At 41.2% G+C, this 22,147-nt stretch overlaps 1 protein-coding gene across 8 annotated transcripts in view; it reads left to right on the top strand.

Moving 5' to 3' along the window:
• DGKH (diacylglycerol kinase eta) overlaps positions 1 to 22,147 on the top strand; it is a 185,588-nt gene that overhangs the window by 110,170 nt on the left and 53,271 nt on the right. For 7 of the 8 annotated variants that reach the window (XM_047755789.1, XM_047755788.1, XM_047755790.1 and 4 more), the window contains 7 exons: positions 2,649 to 2,755; positions 3,463 to 3,588; positions 6,197 to 6,299; positions 8,135 to 8,294; positions 10,378 to 10,486; positions 10,606 to 10,745; positions 13,910 to 13,994. In XM_047755789.1, the coding sequence (XP_047611745.1) occupies positions 2,649 to 2,755; positions 3,463 to 3,588; positions 6,197 to 6,299; positions 8,135 to 8,294; positions 10,378 to 10,486; positions 10,606 to 10,745; positions 13,910 to 13,994 (830 nt within the window). The remainder of the gene's footprint in view (positions 1 to 2,648; positions 2,756 to 3,462; positions 3,589 to 6,196; positions 6,300 to 8,134; positions 8,295 to 10,377; positions 10,487 to 10,605; positions 10,746 to 13,909; positions 13,995 to 22,147) is intronic. The other variant, XM_047755792.1, reaches the window with a different exon arrangement.

Genomic DNA, 22,147 nt, shown 5'->3' with positions numbered 1-22,147 from the left:
AGTGGGTTAAGGATCTGGCATTGCTGGAAGCTGCGAGGTAGGTCGCAGACGCAGCTCCGTATCTGGCGTTGCTGTGGCTGTGGTGTAGACTGGCAGCTGCAGTTCTGATTCGACCCCCAGCCTGGGAACTTCCATATACCTCGAGTGAGGCCCTAGAAAGAAAACAATAATAACAATAATAATAATGAAACCTTCCTGGCCTTTTTGAGTCTTAATTATAGTATTTTTAAAGTATATTTTTAGGGGACTACCTGTTGGTACTCATTTTCTCTGCTGGTAAATTGTAAATCTGCAGCATCCTGCCCAATAGAATTTTTAGAACTGTAGCAGCAAGTTTTAAAATCCCAAGGGTTTTATGAATATATAAAAAGTTGCCTTTTTATTTGATGAGACTTTGGTTATTTAAGATATTTCTATTGTAAACAAAGTTAAACTTTGGAAACCCCCTCGAAATCTGGGTAAAAGTGCCTGCTTGATAAAACTAAGGGCTTACAACACAAGAGGCTTCAAAAGTTATAACATATGAGATGCAAATACAGGAAAAATTCGATCAACAAAGACAGTAAATAACATTGTATTAGGATGGAATCCAGGGTCCAGTGTATGAAGCCATCGCGTTTAATCTTTCTGCCCTGTTTTCACACTAAAAGAAGTCCATACTGATTTGTCTTCTAGGCTCATGTTGAATAACTAAAATTATTATTTTAAGACCTTGCATATACAAAATGTATGCATGAAAAAAAGACAGAAGGTACACTTCACAAATAATCCCAACATGTTCATTATAATTTCAGAGCACAATTATGCTTCACAGTGATTTAAGCAGTGATTTAAGAATAAAGATTAAATGGTGATTTTTTTTTTTTAATCAATAGCTTTGACTATCTCAATAAGTATCCTTAGGAATTTTTATCTTAACCACTATTGCACACTTACATCGTGGTAAAGATTGCATATTGCTATAAAGAATCATGACTTTGTTACATGGCAGTATATTTTTAAGTTCTGTGGTTTTAAAATCATGGCTTTACAGGTCACTAGATGAAATAGGTGCTTCACTTCAGAATAACTTGTTTGGAGAAAACTGACACCTCACCAAATTAAGATGCCTATTAATCATCTCTATTCCTTAGTGACCATAATCATAGCCCACTTTATTTTATTATTATCATTATATGTTACTTAATATGTTATATTAAGTAACTTTGTAATTCTCAAGGCTCATTGCATGAAGCACTTTCTTACAAAAATTATTTTTTATCTTTAATGAGGTTTTTGATTTTTTTAAAGGCAAAATCTTCAAATAAGGCCTGTTTGTTTATCTTTTTAGGGCCACACCCACAGCACTTCAAGTTCCCAGGCTAGGGGTCGAATTGGAGCTGGAGCTGCCGGCCTACACCACAGCCACAGCAATGCCAGACCCGAGCCACATCTGCGACCTACACCACAGCTCACGGCAACACCAGATCTTTAACCCACTGAGCGAGGCCAAGGATCAAACCCTCGACCTCATGGATACTAGTCAGGTTTGTCTACTGTTAGAAATGCAACAACCATGTGCAAAGGAACCACCTTACATTTTGAATTTAGCAACAGCAACCTTATTACATTTCTACTGAAATGATCTCTACTTTTAAACAGTTCTCTGAAAAGTCAGAAACACAGCATCAGCATCCATTCATGCTTGGGTAATAATGTGTGTCCTTAGAAGGATGGATAAGCTTAGTAGCAGGCAGGTTCTGAGTTTCATAATCAAGTGTTAGTTTTCCAAATCATCTATGGCTTATTTGTTTTTTCGTGGATGTGCTGCTTCTTTCTCGGTTGTTTCCTTTTACTTCTCTTTTGTAGGCCTTTTTGATTATATGACTGGGGAGAACTAGTGATGCGTGTCGAGGGAGCTCCATTTCATCCCTTCCTTCTGGTTATCGTGTAGTCAGTCCTCCCACCAGAATGTCTCTTAAGAGACAGTGCCGTCTTTGTGATGCTTATCAACCTATTTCTCATGAAGCCTAGATATTTTCTTGACATACTTGCATTTAAAACGCTCATGAATGATCTTGTTCTTTCTCTCTCTCTCTTTCTTTCTCTCTCTCTTTTTTTTTTTTTTTTTTGGTCTTTTTGCTATTTCTTGGGCCGCTCCCGCAGCATATGGAGGTTCCCAGGCTAGGGGTCTAATCGGAGCTATAGCCACCAGCCTACGCCAGAGCCACAGCAACGCGGGATCCGAGCCGCGTCTGTGAGCTACACCTCAGCTCACGGCAACGCCAGATCGTTAACCCACTGAGCAAGGGCAGGGATGGAACCCACAACCTCATGGTTCCTAGTCAGATTCGTTAACCACTGCGCCACGACGGGAACTCCTCTTTCTCTCTTTTTAAGGCTACACCCACGGCGTATTGAAATTCCCAGGCTGGGGGTCCAGTGGAAGCTGCAGTCACAGCCATGGCAACCCCAGATCCAAGCCATATCTGCAACCTACGCAGCAGCTTGCATATAGCCACATTGGCTTTTTAGAAACTTAAATACGTTGTTTTTCTTCTCCCCCCTACCCCTGAAAAATTTCGTGCTGTGATTTCCCTCAATTGTTGGTCCAGCAGTACATACTCATTTAGCAATGGTTGGCTTTTTTTTTTTTTTTTTTTTTTCAGTGTGTAAATTCAAAGCTCATAAAAGGTGTGCAGTGAGAGCGACAAATAACTGCAAATGGACGACCTTGGCCTCCATCGGGAAGGACATCATAGAGGACGAAGATGGCGTAAGCTCTGTTCTGTCTCCCATACCCCGCTCCCCATCTCTGATCCTTTATTCTTGGTTGTTCCTGGGGCAATTAAGTGGGAACATCGGTTATTAGTTCAGTTACAACGGAGAGTTAAGTGGGAGTGTTTATTATCAGGATTAGGGGGATGGTTTTGGGGGATTGTGACTTTTCTATTTGCAATTCAATCCTTCATAGCTTCCTTCAGCTCTTCAGTGTTGAGGGACATTGTGTCAGGACTTACGACCTGCCGCTGTGCTGGGCTGGTGTTGTAGAGCCTTAGCTGGCCAACTAGGATTTTCTTTGAGGCTCAGCCCAGCTATTTATTTATTCACATGTTCATTCCTCCCACTTGGGGGCCTCCTCTCAAACGTGCCCCCCGTGTTTGAAACCTTGCCTCCCCTGCACTTTGCATGTGAATCTCTGATACCATTTCATGATTACTTTATGATAATCCCTCTAATGTGCCTTTCTCTTGAGCAAGACTATAAATCCTGAAGGGCAGGGCTTTGGTCTTACTTTTCTTTGTACCCCTAGCACTCAGGGCATAATAGATGCTCAATAATTATGGGGGGAAATGAATGGATGTCATCCATGAGACATATTGCTGGTTCCACAGAGTGAGGCATCATTGTGTAGCTTCCCCTGGATAAGAATGACGTCCTCCACAGCCTCTACCTTGACTGTCCTTCCTTCCTGCTGCGCAGGTGGCCATGCCCCACCAGTGGCTCGAGGGTAACTTGCCCGTGAGCGCCAAGTGTGCTGTCTGTGACAAGACATGCGGCAGTGTCCTCCGTCTTCAGGACTGGAAATGCCTCTGGTGTAAAACGATGGTGAGAGTTTCATAATTATTTTCCCTGTCATCAACTTCTTTTCTGTAACACTTCCCTCTCTGGGATTTGGAGGCGAAGCTAAGAACTTATGGCAGAGCAGAACCTGGCAGCACACGCAACCTTTGTAAGGTTCATCCTTTTTTAAAGTGCATTGCGTCCACTCTGGTTCCTTTGCAAACGCCCTTTTGGAGACACTCTTGTTATGTGTTCTTTGTTTAAAGACTGCTTTCCTACAGTTTTATTGTTTTTCAATACAGCATAGTAAATATCTATCTATATATATACACACACACATCTATATTCTTTTTCAGATTCTTTTCCTTTATAGGTTATTACAAGATACTGAGTATAGTTCTCTGTGCTATACAGTAGGTCTTTGTTATCTATTTTATATGTAATAGTGTGTAGATGTTAATGCCAAACTCCTAACTTATCCCACAGACATAGACCACAGACTTATGGTAACCAGAAGGGAAAGTGGAGGTAGTTCCCATCCTGGCTCAGCGGTAATGAACCTGGCTAGCATCCACGAGGATGCGGGTTCGATCCCTGGCCCCGCTCAGTGGGTTAAGGATCTGGCGTTGCTGTGGGCTGTGGTGTTTGTCATAGAACTGGCTCAGATCCCGAGTTGGGGTGACTGTGGCTGTGATGTAGGCCAGCAGCTGCAGCTCCAGTTCCACCCCTAGCCTGGGAACCTCTATATGCTGCGGGTGCCCTGAAAAGACACACACACACACACACACACAAAGGGAAAGCAAGGCAAAGAATAAATGAGTGGTTTTTAAACTTTACTAACTTTAACAGTAGTCGTTAATTCGGTTTTTTACTTGTTCGCTCTAGACACTCCCATTTTTTAAGAATTTCCCAAGTAGAAGTTATTATTACAGATTGTAGAACAAGATCCATTGTGGCATGTCTTTCTTCCCTTTTCTGTTGAGGCAGACCTAAATGTCACTTTGTATGAAATCATTCCTGCCCCGCCCTGTGTCACTTAGATGTGTGGGTTTCGGGGCTGCCGTCACCTGTGTTATATTCCTCTTACCCTTGTATTTCGTATATCATTTATCTGTTATGATATTATTTTGCCTTTCAAATATGAGTTTCTAATAGCAGAAATAGCTAGTGTTTAAACATAGTCATTTGGTTCAAAACCAAACCAGACCCTGGTTCCACAGTCCTAATCCATCAACTCCTAATTTTTCCAGCTATTATACAGCTTCTGGACATAGTTTTGCCTTTTCTATAAAAATAGTGAAGATACAATTTTATTTCTGCTTTTCTCATGTAACATTGTTACATTTTTCTGTTTTGCTCTATGATTTGCATACTTTTCTATTCCTTTAAAAACGATCTATGGACACTCATTTTCTAAAATCCATTTGGGTTGTTAATTATTATAAATCGTAATCGGAAGCCGTCCAAAATTAAATCATCAGCAGAATAAGAATCACTGTTAAATTCCAGTCATTTTCTCAAAAGTTGTGATAAGTACCTGTTTAATTGATAGGCCAGTTTTCTAAAAGGACTAATGAAATAAAGTCATATTAAAGAAGTGCTTTATGATAAAGTGCCTGCTCTTACTAATAAAACATTTAAAGGCTTTCTAGGTAAGAACATAAATTATTCTAAGTTGCCTAGGTCCTCCTTAATATGTTAGCCCTGCTTGCCTGTCCTTGAAACTTTTTTTCCTACAGAGTTAACACATTTGCTGAGTTCCTGTGATGCGTATCGATTTCCAAGATGAGTGGGCTATAACAGGGGCCTTTTCCTTACAGAGCCGGAAGTCTAGCTGAGAAAAAAAGCACAGGTGTACTTAGAACTACGCCAACACGACAATGTGATTCAAAAAAAAAAAAGGTGTCGGAGTTCCTGTCGTGGCTCAGCGCTTGGCAAACCTGACTAGCATCCATGAGGACATGGGTTCAATCCTGGCCTCGCTCAGTGGGTTCAGGATCCAGTGTTGCGCTGAGCTGTAGTGCAGGTCGCAGGCGCGGCTCAGATCCCACGTTGCTGTGGCTGTGGTGTAGGCCGGCGGCTGTAGCTCTGATTAGACGCCTAGCCTGGGAACCTCCATATGCCGCAGGTGGAGCCCTAAAAGGCAAAACGACAAAAAACAAAACCCCCAAAACCCCAAAGTGTTGGGAGAAAATTATCGAAGCACTGCAGAAAGGGCAGACACCTTATAGATTGTATTTATTTTCGTTAAATTCTATAAAAATTTTATAAGGTCAAGGTCATCAGTTTTTCCCATGGACCATGATATTGACGCTCACTGGTTCACGTCCATCTTTTTCCCTCCCTCCCTTCCTTCCTCTCCTCCCTCTTCCTCTTTCCTTGCCTTCACCAGGCATTTACAGCCAACATACTCCTCGCCTGAGACAGTCATGAAAACAGACTGCACAGACCCAATCAAATTCCCGTCTCTAAAAGGATTAGCCAATTCCCTAGAAGTATAAATACTGTGCCATTAAAGCCGTTCATGAATTACGGACCATTTTGTGAAGCACCTGATTCTCATTTGTCAATTCCTTAGATATAATTTATACCATAACAAAACAATTGCTGTGTTTTTATGATTCCTAAAGATTAAATCCACCTTTGTTACTAGGTACACACTGCCTGCAAAGATTTGTACCATCCTATCTGTCCACTTGGCCAGTGTAAAGTATCTGTCATCCCTCCAATTGCACTAAACAGCACCGATTCTGATGGTACGTAGCAGTAGTGTAAGTATGTATAGTCCTGGTATTTCAAATATTATGTGTTTTTCTAGAATAAATGGAACTGTAATTGAGTATGCTGGTCAGTTTTTATATAAGGATTCCATGTCAATTGCAAAATAGTACATTTCATTTCTAAAAGGACATTTTAAAATTAAGGTTTAACATAGCTATGAACCCAGTGGTGAAATTACAGAATATAAGACGTATCGATTTTACATTTCGGCAAATAAAATAAGATCATTATCTGTGGCAGAATGCGGTCTGCAAAGGTTAATTTTCAGAAGTATTTTTTTCATAATGGATGCTGCCCATTGGCATAGCTCTTAGGGGAATCTGTTTTCCTAAAATTTCATTGCAGGAATTTACATTTCTATAAATTCATTCACTTTACAGTATTTTACAACTTAGTTGTATGTGCTGAAAAACCATTTATGGAGTTTCCATTGTGGCTCAGCGGAAATGAACCCAACTAGAATCCATGAGGATGCGGGTTCCATCCCTGGCCTGGCTCAGTGGGTTAAGGATCCAGCTTTGCTGTGAGCTGTGATATAAGTCACAGACGAGGCTCGGATCCCGAGTTGCTGTGGCTGTGGTGTAGGCCGGCAGCTGTGGCTCTGATTTGACCCCTAGCCTGGGAACTTCCATATAGGTGTGGTCCTAAAAAAACGAAAAAAGAGCCTGTTTACAACACTGATTTTGGGGTAGCATACTAATAACTTTCTTATAAGCAAAGCATATTCCAAAAGGCTTTTGCCATGAACTGTTGTTAATGATTTGCATCAATAAAGTGCCTTATGGAGTTCCCGTCGTGGCTCAGTGGTTAACGAATCTGACTAGGAACCATGAGGTTGCGGGTTCGATCCCTGGCCTTGCACAGTGGGTTAAGGATCTGGCGTTGCCGTGACCTGTGGTGTAGGACCCAGCTCAGATCCCGAGTTGCTGTGGCTGTTGCATAGGCTGGTGGCTACAGCTCCAATTAGACTCCTAGCCTGGGAACCTCCATATGCCGTGGGAGCGGCCCTAGAAAAGGCAACAAGACAAAAAAAAAAGTGCCTTATGCTTTTCAAGTTATGCCAATAGATAATAAGGATATTCGCTGAAGATAAACTTTTTAAACTTGTGCATTAACTGACCCCCACCAAACCCTGATATGTCAAATTTCTGTTAGTTACTATAAAATTATGAAATTAAAATATATTTTCTAAGGCATTATCAAGGAAGAGTTAAATATTTTAGACTACTGAACATGAATCCTTTAACAAATGTGAATTTATAGTCTATGATTGGTTTCTTTTAATATTTAAGTGTTATTAAGGCAGGCGGTAGGTCTCAAATTATCTATGGTTAATAGTTTTACCGTCTTTGGTATGATTTTTCATTATAAAACATTTTTTAAAAGAAAAGTCCAGAGTTCCTGTCAGGCTCAGTGGTTAACGAACCCAACTGGTATCCATGAAGACGTGGGTTCGGTCCCTGGCCTCGCTCAGTGGGCTAAGGATCCGGCATTGCCATGAGCTGTGGTGTAGGTCGCAGATGCATGTCGGATCCCATGTCGATGTGGCTCTGATGCATCCCCTAGCCTAAGAACCTCCCTATGCCGAGGGTACAGCCCTAAAAAGACAAAAGACAAGGAAAAAAAAAAAAAGTCCTATGGTCTTAATATGTAAATAATGAACCCATCTCCATTTGGGGGGCTAAATTATAACTTATTATAGTGACCGAAAAGGTTCTTTTGAATTCGTCTTTTTTTTTGTCTGAAGTTTTGTTAATGGTTTAAAAAGAAAGCCGTATGTATTGATCTTGTGCTGTGTTTTTTTTTACAGGTTTCTGTAGAGCCACGTTTTCATTCTGTGTTAGTCCTCTATTGGTTTTTGTCAATTCTAAGAGTGGAGATAATCAGGGAGTAAAGTTTCTTCGGCGATTTAAACAGTTACTAAATCCGGCTCAGGTGTTTGATTTAATGAATGGAGGTCCTCATTTAGGGTAAATGACTATTGATAACTCTCCTTTGAATTAAATGTGGCATCGAGCATAACCTTCTGTTTGGCTTTTCAGTTCCTAATTGCAGATTCACCTCGTCATCTCTGTGTTGATCTTCCCACGTCTCTTCTTTTAAAGCTCAAATTATAAATTTTAACACATTTTTTTGTATTTATACAACTCCCTTGTGTGCTGGAAGTTCCACAGTTTGTTTTAAAAATGTTTTAGCGTATATCCCACATCAAACAGTCCTAACGGTTTGCTTCGCTCTATGAAAGAGCAACTTATGTAAATACAGAAATACAAAGAGTAACTTTGGAAAATGAGTTTCCTGGGAGGCTAATGTTGAATTTTACATGTGCAAATAATTATTTAACCAGAGCACGGGTACTCTCATAGATCTCAAGGACTTCAGCCTTGGTCCACATAAATGAGCAAAAAATGCTGTTGTTGATTGTTCATTTCCAACTTTCTGGAATGTCATACAAGCTAAAATTTGAGGGAAAATTAAATATATTTTCAATGAGAGAAAATATGCCTTGTGGCACTTTGAATGCATTTTTAGCATGTGTATTTGTCATCTGAACCAGGAGCCTCAGATGATTTACTTAAGCCAACTGGGCTTTTCTCTTGGGTTCCGTTGTCACCTAAACCATAAACACAGAAGTAGAAATGGAAGCTTTAGATACCAGTTCCTGAAAAGGATTTTTATGTTTTGTGGTTTAGCATTTTTTCCATCTTCTCCGTTTTCTCTTAGCCTCTCTTTGTGCCTCTTTTCACTTTTGTCCTTTCAGGATCTTCCTTCTTGTTTCCCCAGCCTTTTTCTTGCTGCCTGAGGCCCTTCTGGTTCCTTGGGTGTTGGTCTTCTTTGTTTGAATTCCACTCCTTTCTTATGTGCTTGTACCTCCCTCGCTTTCTGCTGCAGGAGTCCTAGCACTTCCTCTTCTACCTTCTCCCCTCACCTCTGTCTCTCCCGTTGCTAGTGAGCATTTCCCCCCTTTCTAGCACTTCTATTTCATCATCCTTCATGGTTCTAATCTCTTATCTTCTTGACATTTATTTTTTCCATCCATCCTCTAAGATTCCAAGGAACTCCTCTCGTGAAACGTCTTGAGATTGTCTCCAAAACATAGTTTTTTGATTTTTCCACAATGCTTGAGGTATAGACACAAAGGTATATAAAGAAGGTGAGATATGTCAAAAAGTTGAGATGAAGGGAGTTCCTATACATGACTCAGTGGTCTCAAACCCAACTACTATCCATGGGGATGTGGGTTCAATCCCTGACCTAGCTCAGTGGCTTAAGGATCTGCCATTGCTGTGGCTGTGGTGTAGGCCAACAGCTACAGCTCTGATTCTCCCCCTAGCCTGGGAACCTCCATATGCCATGGATGTGGCCCTAAAAACACAAATTTAAAAAAAGTTGAGATGAAGAAATCAGAACTAAAAAGTTTGACCTGAGAATAGGAAAAGAGGAAGGGAAAAAGCTACTGGGACTATTGCAGGGTACATTGGCGAGTGGTAGGTCTGTTTCAGAACTGCCCCCAGTGCCACTCAAGAGCACCAGTGCCCTAGATTCCATGCCTTGGTTTGTAATGTGCTACTCATGGAAATAACATATTCCCGAGATGGAAAGAGAAAAATCACCCACTTTTATTGTCTCCTTTCCCTTAATTTCTCTTTCCTGGGTTCTGCTTCTTTTCTGTTTTTTCATTTCTTACCCCTCTTTCCTTTTTATTTTATCTCCATTTCTACGTATAATTCCCTTTCCTCTTTACAATTAAGACATTTTCTTGGAAGTTCCCTGGTCATTCAGCATGTTAAGAATCTGGTGGTGTCACTGCCGTGGCACAGGTTCCATCCCTGGCCCAGGAACTTCTGCATGCCACAGCCAGAAAGAAAGAAAGAAAAAGACATTTTCTTGAATTAAATATTGCACTCAAATTAATTTTTATAGTAGGATTCATATGTAAGAATTCCTATATTTAATCTGAATGTGAATACCAGTCAAAAGCAGAATCCCAACGAATTGGGGAAAGTGATTTTTCTTTATTTCTACTAAAATAAAATACTTTCTCATTTTCAGTTTAAGATTATTCCAAAAGTTCGACAATTTCCGGATTCTTGTTTGCGGAGGAGACGGCAGTGTGGGTTGGGTTTTGTCAGAAATCGACAAGCTCAACTTGAATAAACAGGCAAGTGCTCCTTCTTTTCCTCGCTGGCGAACATGAATGTGCATGTCCTAAGCTGCTCGCAGAGACGTGCCAAAGTGTCACTCAGCTTGTCTGAGGTGTCCTGTGGGGCTCTCTTTCAGTGTCAGCTGGGAGTCCTGCCTCTGGGGACAGGCAACGACCTGGCCCGGGTTCTTGGCTGGGGCGGCTCCTACGATGACGACACCCAACTTCCTCAGATACTTGAGAAGCTGGAACGAGCCAGTACCAAAATGCTGGACAGGTAATAACACATTCCCTTCTAAAACCAGATCCAAGTGGCATACTGATCCCCCCCCCTTTTTTTTTGCTTTTTAGGTCTGCACACATGGCATATGGGGGTTCCCAGGCTAGGGGTTGCATCAGAGCTGCAGCTGCCATCCGACGCCAGAGCCACAGCAACACAGGATCTGAGCTGCATCTGTGACCTACACCACAGCTCACAGCAATGCCAGATCCCCAACCCACTGAGCAAGGCCAGGGATCGAAGCTGCAACCCCATGGATACTAGTCCATTCGTTTCTGCTACACCACAACGGGAACTCCCTCCATTCCCTTTCTTCTATTGTCTTCCATCATGGTCTATTCCAGGAGATTGGATATAGTTCCCCATGCCACACAGTAGGACCTCATTGCCTGTCCATTCTAAATGTAATAGTTTGCGCCCACTAAACCCAAAGTTGAACCCACAAAATACTAAAAAATGCAATCCTTTCCCAGGAACAAGGAAAGTATTGGGAAAACAGCTTCATATGAAGAAAATGTTACCGTTTTTATGGTACCCCTCAATCATACCCCGTAACTGCTTTCTCTCGAAATGCCCCACTTATAAAAAGGAAACGCAGTGTGTGTACCCTGAGTATTATGGAGGTGGTATCGTGAATCGGGGTGCAGGGACCCACCAGGACTCAGTAAGCAGTAACCTGCACAGGCAGAAGACCAGAATGTCGAAATCTCATTATGAACTTGAACTTGCGTGAATCAAAACAACTTTGATAGGATTAGCCATCTGTGACACCCTTCCCAGGAAAATAACAAAATCTCATCAGGGAGCCACCGTCTAAAATGTGATTATTCTAAAATAAGCTATAACCTAATTAATTGTAACCTTGCCTGTCATAAGGTAATGTTGTAATGGCTGATGCTTTTGCTGACAGAATATTTCAAAAGAAAGCTGGGCAGAAAAGCGTTTGTCTGTGTTTATTCACAAACTGGTCATGGGAGGGATCTCCCTGCAGTTTGAGAGCATAAAGTGGACTCAGTCTCCAATACTTTATTTTTTTATTTTTGTCTCTCTTTTTAGGGCTACACCTGCGGCATGTAGAAGTTCCCAAGCTAGGGGTCAAATTGGAGCTGCAGCTGCCGGCCTACACCACAGCCACAGCAGTGCCAGATCTGAGCCGCGTCTGTGACCTACACCACAGCTCAGGGCCACACCAGACCCTTAACCCACTGAGTGGTGCCAGGGATCAAATCCTAGTCCTCATGGATGCTCGTCAGGTTCATTACCACAGAGCCACAATGGGAACCCCCAGAATTTGAATTTGTATGCAAAGACGACTTAGTCTGAATGATACGGTAGATGCTGTTTACATACTGATGCAAGTCTTGGGATTTTCCTCTAGGTTTTATCACTGGCTTCCACGGTGATGTACTTTTCTTATAATTCATTTGTTATGATACTGCTCTCTTTATGCTTTGTGTCTTTGAAAAAAATCTTTATTTCATATCCTGTAACTGACAACAGTAATGTCCCTACCCAATTGTTCTTCCCAAATTTTGAATTTATCGCTTTAGGCAGAAGACTGGAAATAGCTGGAGTTGATTGTTTTTCTCTATTATCAAATGATTCAGTGTTTGGTTTGAAATTAATATTTACAGCTAATTAAAATGAATTTGCTTCAATTAAGTATAATCTTTATTAATATTTTCCTCCCAATCCCATGCTTACTTTTTAAAAATTATTTATTTATTTATTTGCTTGCTTTTTAGGGCTGCACCCACGGCATATGGAGGTTCCCAGGCTAGGTCTCCAGCCTGCCTACACCACAGCTCACGGCAACACAGGATCCTTAACCCATTGAACGAGGCCAGGGATCGAACCTGCAACCTCATGATCCTTAGTCAGATTTGTTTCCGCTGTTCCCTGAAAGGAACTCCCCATGCTTACTTTCTTAATGTAAGAAGGTCCATTTAGGAGTTCCCAAGTTCGCTATGGTCACTATGGAGGTGGTGAGTTCATTCCCTGCTTGGCGCAATGGGTTAAAAAATCTGGCATTGCCACAGCTGTGTGGTAGGTCACAAGTGTGGCTTGGATTCAGTCCCCAGCCTGGGAACTTTCATATGCCTCAGGTGCAGCCATAAAATAAAATTTAAAAAAAGAAAGAAAAAAAAAAAAAAAACAGGAGCTCTTTAGCTAATTTTCATTTCATGTCTGTATAAGCAGACTCAGTGAGACTGATTGCTACATGCAGAATGATTTTTCATAGGTACTAGGCATTTGTTTCATCTAGGACATGGTTTTAGAATTTGGGGCTGTGACCCATTAGCAACTTGTACAATCTAGTTAGAAACTTTGGTGAGGGAGTTCCTGCCCTGGCTCAGTGGTTAAGGAATCCAACTAGGAAGCATGAGGGTGTAAGTTCGATCCCTGGCCTCGCTCAGTGGGTTAAGGACCCGGCATTGCCATGAGCCGTGGGACAGGTCACAGACGTGGTTCGGATCCCAGAAAAAAGAAAAAGACCACCCCCCCCCCCAAAAAAAAAGAAACTTTGGTGAGGAGTTCCCCTCATGGCTCAGCAGTTAACAAACCTGACTAGCATCCATGAGAACTTAGGTTTGATCCTTGGCCTCGCTCAGTGGGTTAAGGATCAGGCTGTGAGCTGTGGTGTAGTTGCAGACGAGGCTTGGATCTAGCGTTGCTGTGGCTATGGTGTAGGTCGGCAGCTGTAACTCCGATTGGACCCCTAGCCTGGGAACCTCCATATGCCATGGATGCGGCCCTAAATAGACAAAAAGACGAAAAAAAAAAAAAAGAAAAAGAAACGAAACGGAACTGAGGTGAGCAGAATTTAAAAACAGGAAGGAATAGAAAAGTCAGAATGCATTGCATCTAGTGGAGAGAGGAGGTATTATTACATTGCTCATTTCTTACTCTGGCCCATGGCTTTAAAATGTGTGCAAGTTGCTGACCAGAGAATTGGGTAAGATATTTAAATCATAAACTATGAATTCAGCATGTTATGGGACTATCGAATTTCCATCTCTTCCCATATTTGGTTTTTTTAGACACAGTAAACTGTGGTTCATGAATATATGGTGTACACATGCGTGTGTGTGTGTGAGGTGAGAACAGTCAGTTTATTAAACCTTAAAGGCATTACTGACCCAAGGTTTTTCTCCCTTCAGGTGGAGTATAATGACCTATGAACTCAAGCTGCCACCAAAGGCTTCTCTACTTCCAGAACCTCCGGAAGCATCTGACGAATTTTATGTAAGACTCAAACTTTTTCTCTCTTTATCATTTGAAAATGGGGGTGAGAGTCTTGAACAATAAGGAAGCTTATAGGATGTGGTACCATGTTTACTGAATCGTCATTTTTCTGACTGGGGGTCTGGTCCTCTCCTCCCGCCCCACTCCACCAAGGGCAGGATCCTTTTCATCTAAATGAGACTCCTTCCGTGTCACCCACCCAGGACGTGTGAATTCAGCCGCATCATTTCCCTTCATGGGTCTCGGGCATCTCCCCTGTGGAGGAGGCCACAGTGTTGGGGGGGTTACAGGAAGTGATGAGTATGTGGAAAGCAGCAGGCATCCAAGTTTACTTGTTCCCGCCCCGGCATTTCTCTCCAAATATCCCCCCTTCGTGCTTCCTCTTAGCATCAGGGCCCCAGGGAGGCCAGCTGATGCTAGGCTCCTGTTAGCTTTCACTCATCTTCTGCTTCAGTCGTTTGATTATTCCTGTTTGATTATTCCCCCACCTCCTGGAAATAATCTCCAAACACACCAATACTGATAGCCTGGATATTATGGAGTGTCTCTCTTCCTGCTATGCTGAGAGTGCCTCAGAACAGGTCTTTAGGTTAAGCCTGTTGATCAAGATAAAACAAAGGAAGACAGTGTCTTCATCCATCCCTGCTAGAGACTATTAATAACTATGGTTTTTAGAAATGCCTTTTTTTTTTTTGGTCTTTTTGGGGCCACACCCGCAGCATATGGAGGTTCCCAGGCTAGGGATCCAATCGGAGCTGTAGCTGCTGTCCCACGTCACAGCCACAGCCACGCCAGATCTGAGCCACATCTGCAACCTACACCACAGCTTACGGCAACGCCAGATCCTCAACCCACTGCGTGAGGCCAGGGATGGAACCTTCGTCCTCATGGATGCTAGTCAGATTCGTTTCCACTGAGCCATGATGGGAACTCCCAGTTTTTAAACATTCTTAAAGAGTCACCATTCTTATTAAACCTCAAAGCGCTGGAGATTTAAAACAGAACCTAATTTTCAAAGGCTTATTTTCCGACTCGCTAAGACCATTTGATCAGTGATGGCTCATTTTTCCCTCTAGGAAAGTTCATTTGTTTATTTTACAGTTGAAATCTTTGTCTTATCATTAAGGAAATGATGATCTTGTCAAAACTAAGAAAAGGAACGATGACCTGAAACATGGGCTATTCCTTAAAGAAGCTAATTGTATTTAAATCTTTTTCCCTGATATAAAAGTAGCAAAAACTACTTCTGAAAAAATTGGAAAATGTAAAAATATATTAAAAAGAAAATCAAAATTTTACTTACACTTTTGCCATCTAGAGGTAATTACTATTAAATATTAAGATATTCACTATTTTGGAGTTCCCTTCGTGGCTCAGTGGTTAACGAACCCAGCTAGAATCCATGAAGATTCAGGTTTGATCCCTGGCCTTGCTCAGTGGCTTAAGGATCTAGCATTGCCCTGAGCTGTGGTGTAGGTTGCAGATGAGGCTCTGATCCCGAGTTGCTGTGGCTGTGGCGCAGGCCGGCAGCTGTGGCTACGATTTGACCCCTAGCCTGGAAACTTACGTATACTGCGGGATGCGCCCTAAAAAGCAAAAAAAAAAAAAAAAATATATATATATATATATATATATATATATATATATATATACACACACATACTTTTATTTCCAGCTTCATTTTTTTATAATTTTTGTTTATAAATAGTGTTTTATCCAGCTCTAAACCTATCAATGTAATAGTATTTTCTCCAGCTCTAAATATATCAATCTTTTTTCTTAATAGTATTTTTAATGTTATTAATTTTCTAAAAATAAAAAAGGAGAATTCTTTTACTCTACTTGCTTCAGAGATATCAGTTTCCTAGCATATAGTGTAGAGAATTTTTTTAAAATTTGTTTTATTATAGTTGATTTGCAGTGTTCTATCAATTTCTGTTGTCCAAAATCATAGACAATTTACTTTTATCCCATTAGTAGTCACTAAATTGAGGTACAGCTGTAACTGGAAGAAAGCTCTTTTTCTAGTGTAAAAGGGTTTTGAATGAAACTTCATTTATTTTGGTTTCTTATTAACATAGTTCAAAACAAAAGAGACAGCATGCCTTAAGGTTGCAGGATAAGTGGGTGTTCTGTGTCAACCTGACCAGTCACTGTGCAACTTTTTGCCATGAAAACTGAAATGAAAGTAGGCTAAACCCTCCTTCTTCTTAGGCTCAACTTAGTTTTTTCCAGCTTGTATTTTTTTAATAAAATATTTATTTTGGATTCCTTTATGGGTGATTGTGAAATTATTATTATTTTTCCAGTTTTCCTTAAAAGGACACAGAATGTGGTAGAACTTCTTATCTGAATAACTGTTAGCATTCTGCTGGCACCATAGAATTATAGAGCTGAAGCAATCCTGACAGCTTGATTGAGGAACTCCTTCTGGCCATATTCAGTCATTCTAGTTGTCATTATACTTTTTAAACATTGTAACAATGGTGGTTCTATGATTTCCTTTAGTAACAACGCTTCTCTGATATCAGATTCCCTGATTTCAGAAAATGTGTTGTTTACATTTAATGTAAAATCCCCGGGGGCATCCAGTTCTTCTGTCCTCTGACCCTTTGGGAATGTCTATCTATCGCTCTTTGGCCTCAAGTGTAGTTCCCTTCTGTTCTCAAGTCTCAGCTTGGGTATCACTCAGTCCGGGGGGCCATCCCTCATCGTTCAAGTCCTTGGTCTTTGTCCTTTCTCAGTAGTTCCACAGCCCCCTTCGCCTTCCATTGTCTTAGTGGCATCACCCTGTAGGGATGAGGCAGTGTGTATTATTTACTCACCATTATATTGTCCTCTGGCTTGATGACGGGCCCAAATAAGTGAATATGAAATTCCTATTATTAATTCTTTTAACCTAAACCAACCCCTAAAGTCCAAACCCTATCAGAACAATGGTTATCTGGTTATCACCGCATGCTGACCTCGTCTCTTCCTTGGAAGTCAAATTCTTACTGTTTTCTTCCTGCCTGCCTCCCTCCCTTCCTTCCCTCCTTCCTTTCTTTCATTTCTTTCTTTTAAATAAGTGTTATTGGAGTATAGTTGACTCACAAAGTTGTGTTGGTTTAGGTGTTGGGCAAAGTAAATCACTTCTACATACACATAGATCCGTTCCTTTTCAGATTCTTTTCCAACATAGGAAAAATTCTAAACAGTATTGAGTAGATTTCCCTGTGCGATACAGTAGGTTCTTGTTGCCTATTTTATGTAGTGTGTATATGTCAATCCCAGCTCCCTAATTTATCCCATCCCATGTTTTCTACTGCTTTCCAAGTGGATTAAAAGCCTTTTGATGGGTCCCTTCTGTATCATACACCAAACATACAGTCTAGGAAATCAATAGATGATGAGGTAATCAGGGAGAAGGTGTGAGCTGCTGTTCCCCAGTCAATTTCCAGAAAATGTGAAAGAGAATAGCCTCAGATGTCTGGACATGAAAAATCTTCCTGCTAGTTTATTTTTAAATTTATTCTTATTGAGTAATAAAACTTCTTTCCTTGCAATTCTGTTTTCCAGCTGCTTGGTAATAGCGGGGTACGAAGTTGTAACTTTATTGTTTCTTTCACTCATTCAGCAATATTAAGTGCCTATTGGTCCGTACCTGGACCTGGAAATAAAAGACTTAGACTCTAGTTTCAACCAGCTTAGAGCTGTTAGGTACCCAAGCTGGGTACCAGGTGTGTCAGGTGAACTCAGAGCTCTGAGGGCTACCGTGACATGCTTTTAAATTTCAGAGAAAACATTGTATTACTAAACATCTGTTGGTTCCTACAGAAATCCTAGCTTGAGATGTGGTGCACAGTTTAAATGTTAGGTTGCACTACATTCCTTTTTCTTTTTTTTTTCTTTTTAGGGCTGCACCTGTGGCATATGGAGATTCCCAGGCTAGGAATCCAATCGGAGCTACAGCTGCCCGCCTACACCACAGCCACAGCAACACCAGATCTGAGCTGCATCTGTGACCTACACCACAGCTCATGGCAACACCAGATCCTTGACTCACTGAGCGATGCCAGGGATCAAACCCGCATCCTCATGGATCCTAGTTGGGTTTCTTAACTGCTGAGCCACGATGGGAACTCTGCACTACATTCCTTTTGATGACATCATATTTTTGTGAAGCTGGGTTTTCAGTAGTTGCTGTGATATAAAGCAAGCTCCATACAAAAAATTAGCATTAAATAGAAAATGAACATATTTTGATCCAATCTGATTCTAACGTTTGAGATAGTATGGTGCGCACAGCTCACAACTAGTTATTTAAGGATGAAATTTTTTCTTTTAATTTATGTGGATTATCTTTTCAAATGGTTATTAGGGTGTGAGGGCATAAATGCTTGTTCTTTTGGACTTAACTACTGTTAATTATTTCTTTTGGCCCAAGGGCGCTGGCATGAAATTATTGAGACACTAAGGATACCATGAACGCAGAAAGTTTGGGCATCTCTGGATGGAAGGGAGAGACAAGGAAATGAGGGGCGATGTTTCAGTTATTTTCAGGGTATAAGGATTGCACGGAAGAGCGGGTTCTTATCTGACAAGTTCAGTGAAGTGTTTACAAAGGGGGTTATGTCTAAAGGAGTGCCTAAACGCCTTGGGCCTAAACCAGGTTTTTAGCGCACACACACGAAAAAAAGAAGTAGGAATTAGCCAATTGACAAAAAGCATTACACAGAGCTTGATGGTAAGGATGTTGGTAAATTAGGAGCATTGGGAATAGTTCTCTGGAGCTAGAGCGTGTGGTGCAAAGAAAGAGCATCAAAAGACAGGACAAAGGAGGGCGTTCCCATCGTGGCGCAGCGGGTCACGAACCCAACTCGCATCCATGAGGACGAAGGTTCGATCCCTGGCCCCTCTCGGTGGGTTGGGGATCCAGCATAACCATGAGCTGTGGTGTGGGTCACAGGCACGGCTTGTATCCTGCGTTACTGTGGCTGTGGTGTAGGCCGGCAACTGCAGCTCCAATTCGACCCCTAGCCTGGCACCTTCCAAAGGCCACAGGTGGGGGCCTAAAAAAAAGAAAAAAAGAAAAAGAAAACACAAAAAATTATAAAAAGACAGGACAAAGGAGAGGAAAGAAGTGTCTGGATCATGGAGAGTCTTGGGACTTATGGAAAGTCTTGCCTGCTAGCTGATGTGTTTTGACTTGGTTGTGACATGATCAAATGTGTGCTTTGGCAAGGGGTGGCGTGGGGGGGAATCACTGTGTGGTGGAGAATGGTTTGAAAGGGGGCGGGAGGGACAGAGTAAGCCCAACCTGGAGACTGGTCATGATACACTTGAGAAAGGGTGAGATTTATATTTGATGAATCCAGTTAACCAAAGAGCAAGACATGCTTGGCTGGGGTGGAATTGGGGGTGTGATAGAATGAGCTCCAGAGTCCTCACATTTGGATCCTAGCTTGTCTGTTTTTCATTAGCTGTGAGCAAATCACTCACCTTACCTGAGCCTTAGGTGCCTTAGCTCTAAAACAGGATAATCAATAGGATAAATACATACAAAGTACTTAATCACAGGGCCTGGTCAACAATAAAAAAAAAGTCAACAATTATTATTACTTTACTTTCCTAAAGCTGCTAAGTGACGACGTAATAGGTTTATAAGCGACATCAACCATTGTATCCTTAGGAGTTCCCTGGTGACCTACCAGTTAAGGATCTGGCACTGTCACTGCTGTGGCTTGGTTGCTGCTATGGCACGGGTTCAGTCCTTAGCCCGGGAACTTCTACATGCCGCAGGCACAGGCAAAACATAGAGGTTATTTTGTTTTCTGCTGGAAGAGATTGCATTCTTTGCCTTTGGCCATTTTTAATGGACAAAAACTTAGATACTTAAATGTAAATTAAATGGAATTAATGATCTTTTTCCTACCTCCTTAGGTTTTTTTTGGCAATCTACCCTTTAGGGAAAAGAAAGAAAATCAACTTTTGAAAGAATCTTTTCCTTTCTTTGCTTCTCTAGAAGATCCATTTTCATTTTTCTGATCTTAGCTGTAAAGTTGTAGATTTTAATGTTTAGACCAGGGATCGGTAAGTAGATTTGTGAGTCTGTACAATATTGTGTGAAACTTTCAGGTTCTACTCCTCCTGTCTTTCATGGAAAATTTCTTTTCCATCGGTGGTTTGCCTTTGAAGAATGTAAGATAGGAATTTTAAAAAGTAGCACACTGATCAGCCCCTGTTGGCCCTGGAGGTAAAGCAGGACTGACTTTGTTTTGGGAAGAGGCTAATCAGGAAGGCTTTACTGGGAGCAAGAGCAGTAATTGAATTTTCATTTATATCTGAGTAAAACGCGGTGCAAGGTTATGCATGGGTTAAGCAGGAGAGCATGACAGGCCAGCCAGAAGAAAGCTGATGGTTTGTACGAGAATGTTTTGAACTGTGTGACATGAAATATAGTTGAGGCAAACATTTGATGGAAGGCACTGAATATGAGGCAGTTTAAATATTGTGCACATTTGTACATATTAAAAATGCATACTTTCAACAGAATGTTAAAATGTGAGTCAGATAGATAAGGGGATATGGCAGTCCTTTAGCATTTTGGTATCTTATGGAGAGAAATATTTATTTACATGATTGGATGACATTCAGCATTTTTTTTTAATTTTTTATTATAGTTAATTTACAGTGTTCTGTCAATTTCTGCTGTACAGCCAAGTGACCCAGTCATACATACATAAATATATATATATACACATTCTTTTTCTCACATTATTCTCTATCATGTTCCATCACAAGTGACTAGATATAGTTCCCTGTGCTGTAGAGTAGGATCTCATTGCTTATCCACTCCAAATGCAATACTTTGCATCTACTAACCCCAAACTCCCAGTCCCTCCCCCTCCCACTTGGCAACCACAAGTCTGTTCCCCATGTCCATGAATTTCTTTTCTGTAGATAGGTTCCTTTATGCTATAGATTAGATTCCAGATATTAGTGATACCATATGGTATTTGTCTTTCTCTTTCTGACTTACTTCACTTAGTGTGAGAGTCTCTAGTTCCATCCATGTTGCTGCAGATGGCATCGTTTTGTTCTTTTTTATGGCTGAGTAGTATTCCATTGTGTGTATGTACATCTTCTTAATCCATTCATCTGTTGATGGACATTTACGTTGTTTACATGTCTTAGCTATTGTGAATAGTGCTGCGGTGAACATAGGGGTGGATGTATCTTTTTCAATGAAAGTTTTGTCCAGATGTATGCCCAGGAGTGGCTTTATTGAGGAGTCCCTGCTTTTGCCCAATGGGTTAAGAATCCAACTACAGCAGCTTGGGTTGCTGTGGAGGTGCAGGTTTGATCCAGCATTGCTACAGCTGTGGCGTAGGTTGCAGCTGTGGCTTGGATTCAGTACCTGGCCCAGGAACTTCCACATGCCAAGAATGTGGCCATAAAAAAAAAAAAAAAGAAAAGAAAGAAAGAGGCACTTTATTGGATTAAATATATAGAAAAGTGCATACATCATAAACATACAGCTTAGTAAGTTTCCCAAAACTAAAGGAACCCATGTGATCAGCACCCAGACACACAGCATCATTACCAGCAGCTCCGAGCCCCCCTCATCCCTCCTTTCATTCACCACCCCCACTTCCTACCCCAGTGACCACTGTCCTGGCTTCTATCAGCATAGATTAATTTTGTCTGTTTTTGTACTTGATAAAATAGCCTCACTTGTGTGTATACACGTCTTTGTTTCCTGATTCTGTCAATATTACATCCTTGAGATCCTTCTGTATTGCGGTACCGTGATTCTCAATACCCTGCTGTATTCCATGGCGCGAATATACTACAATTTGTTATCCGTTCTCCTGCTGAATGGATGCTGTTTTGAACATTCTAGTATGTGTCTTTTGGGAAAGCACATCTGCTTTTCTTGTGGGTACAGATGTGCAAGTCAAATTGCTGCATCCTATAGTATGATGCATCCATGCAGCTTTAATAGATCACGACCCAACAATTTTCCCGAGTGTTTGTATCAGTTTATGCCCTCAGAGTAGTGTATGAGAATTCTGTTGCTGCACAACCTTGCCAACATCTGGCGTTTTCCAATCATCATTGTCGTTTTCATTTTAGCTATTCTACAGATACGTGGAAGTATTGCATTGTGA

This window comes from Phacochoerus africanus, chromosome 13 (genome assembly GCF_016906955.1).
Source record: "Phacochoerus africanus isolate WHEZ1 chromosome 13, ROS_Pafr_v1, whole genome shotgun sequence".
Classification (NCBI taxonomy): Eukaryota; Metazoa; Chordata; class Mammalia; order Artiodactyla; family Suidae; genus Phacochoerus; species Phacochoerus africanus.
This window is presented reverse-complemented; position numbering and strand designations above follow the sequence as displayed.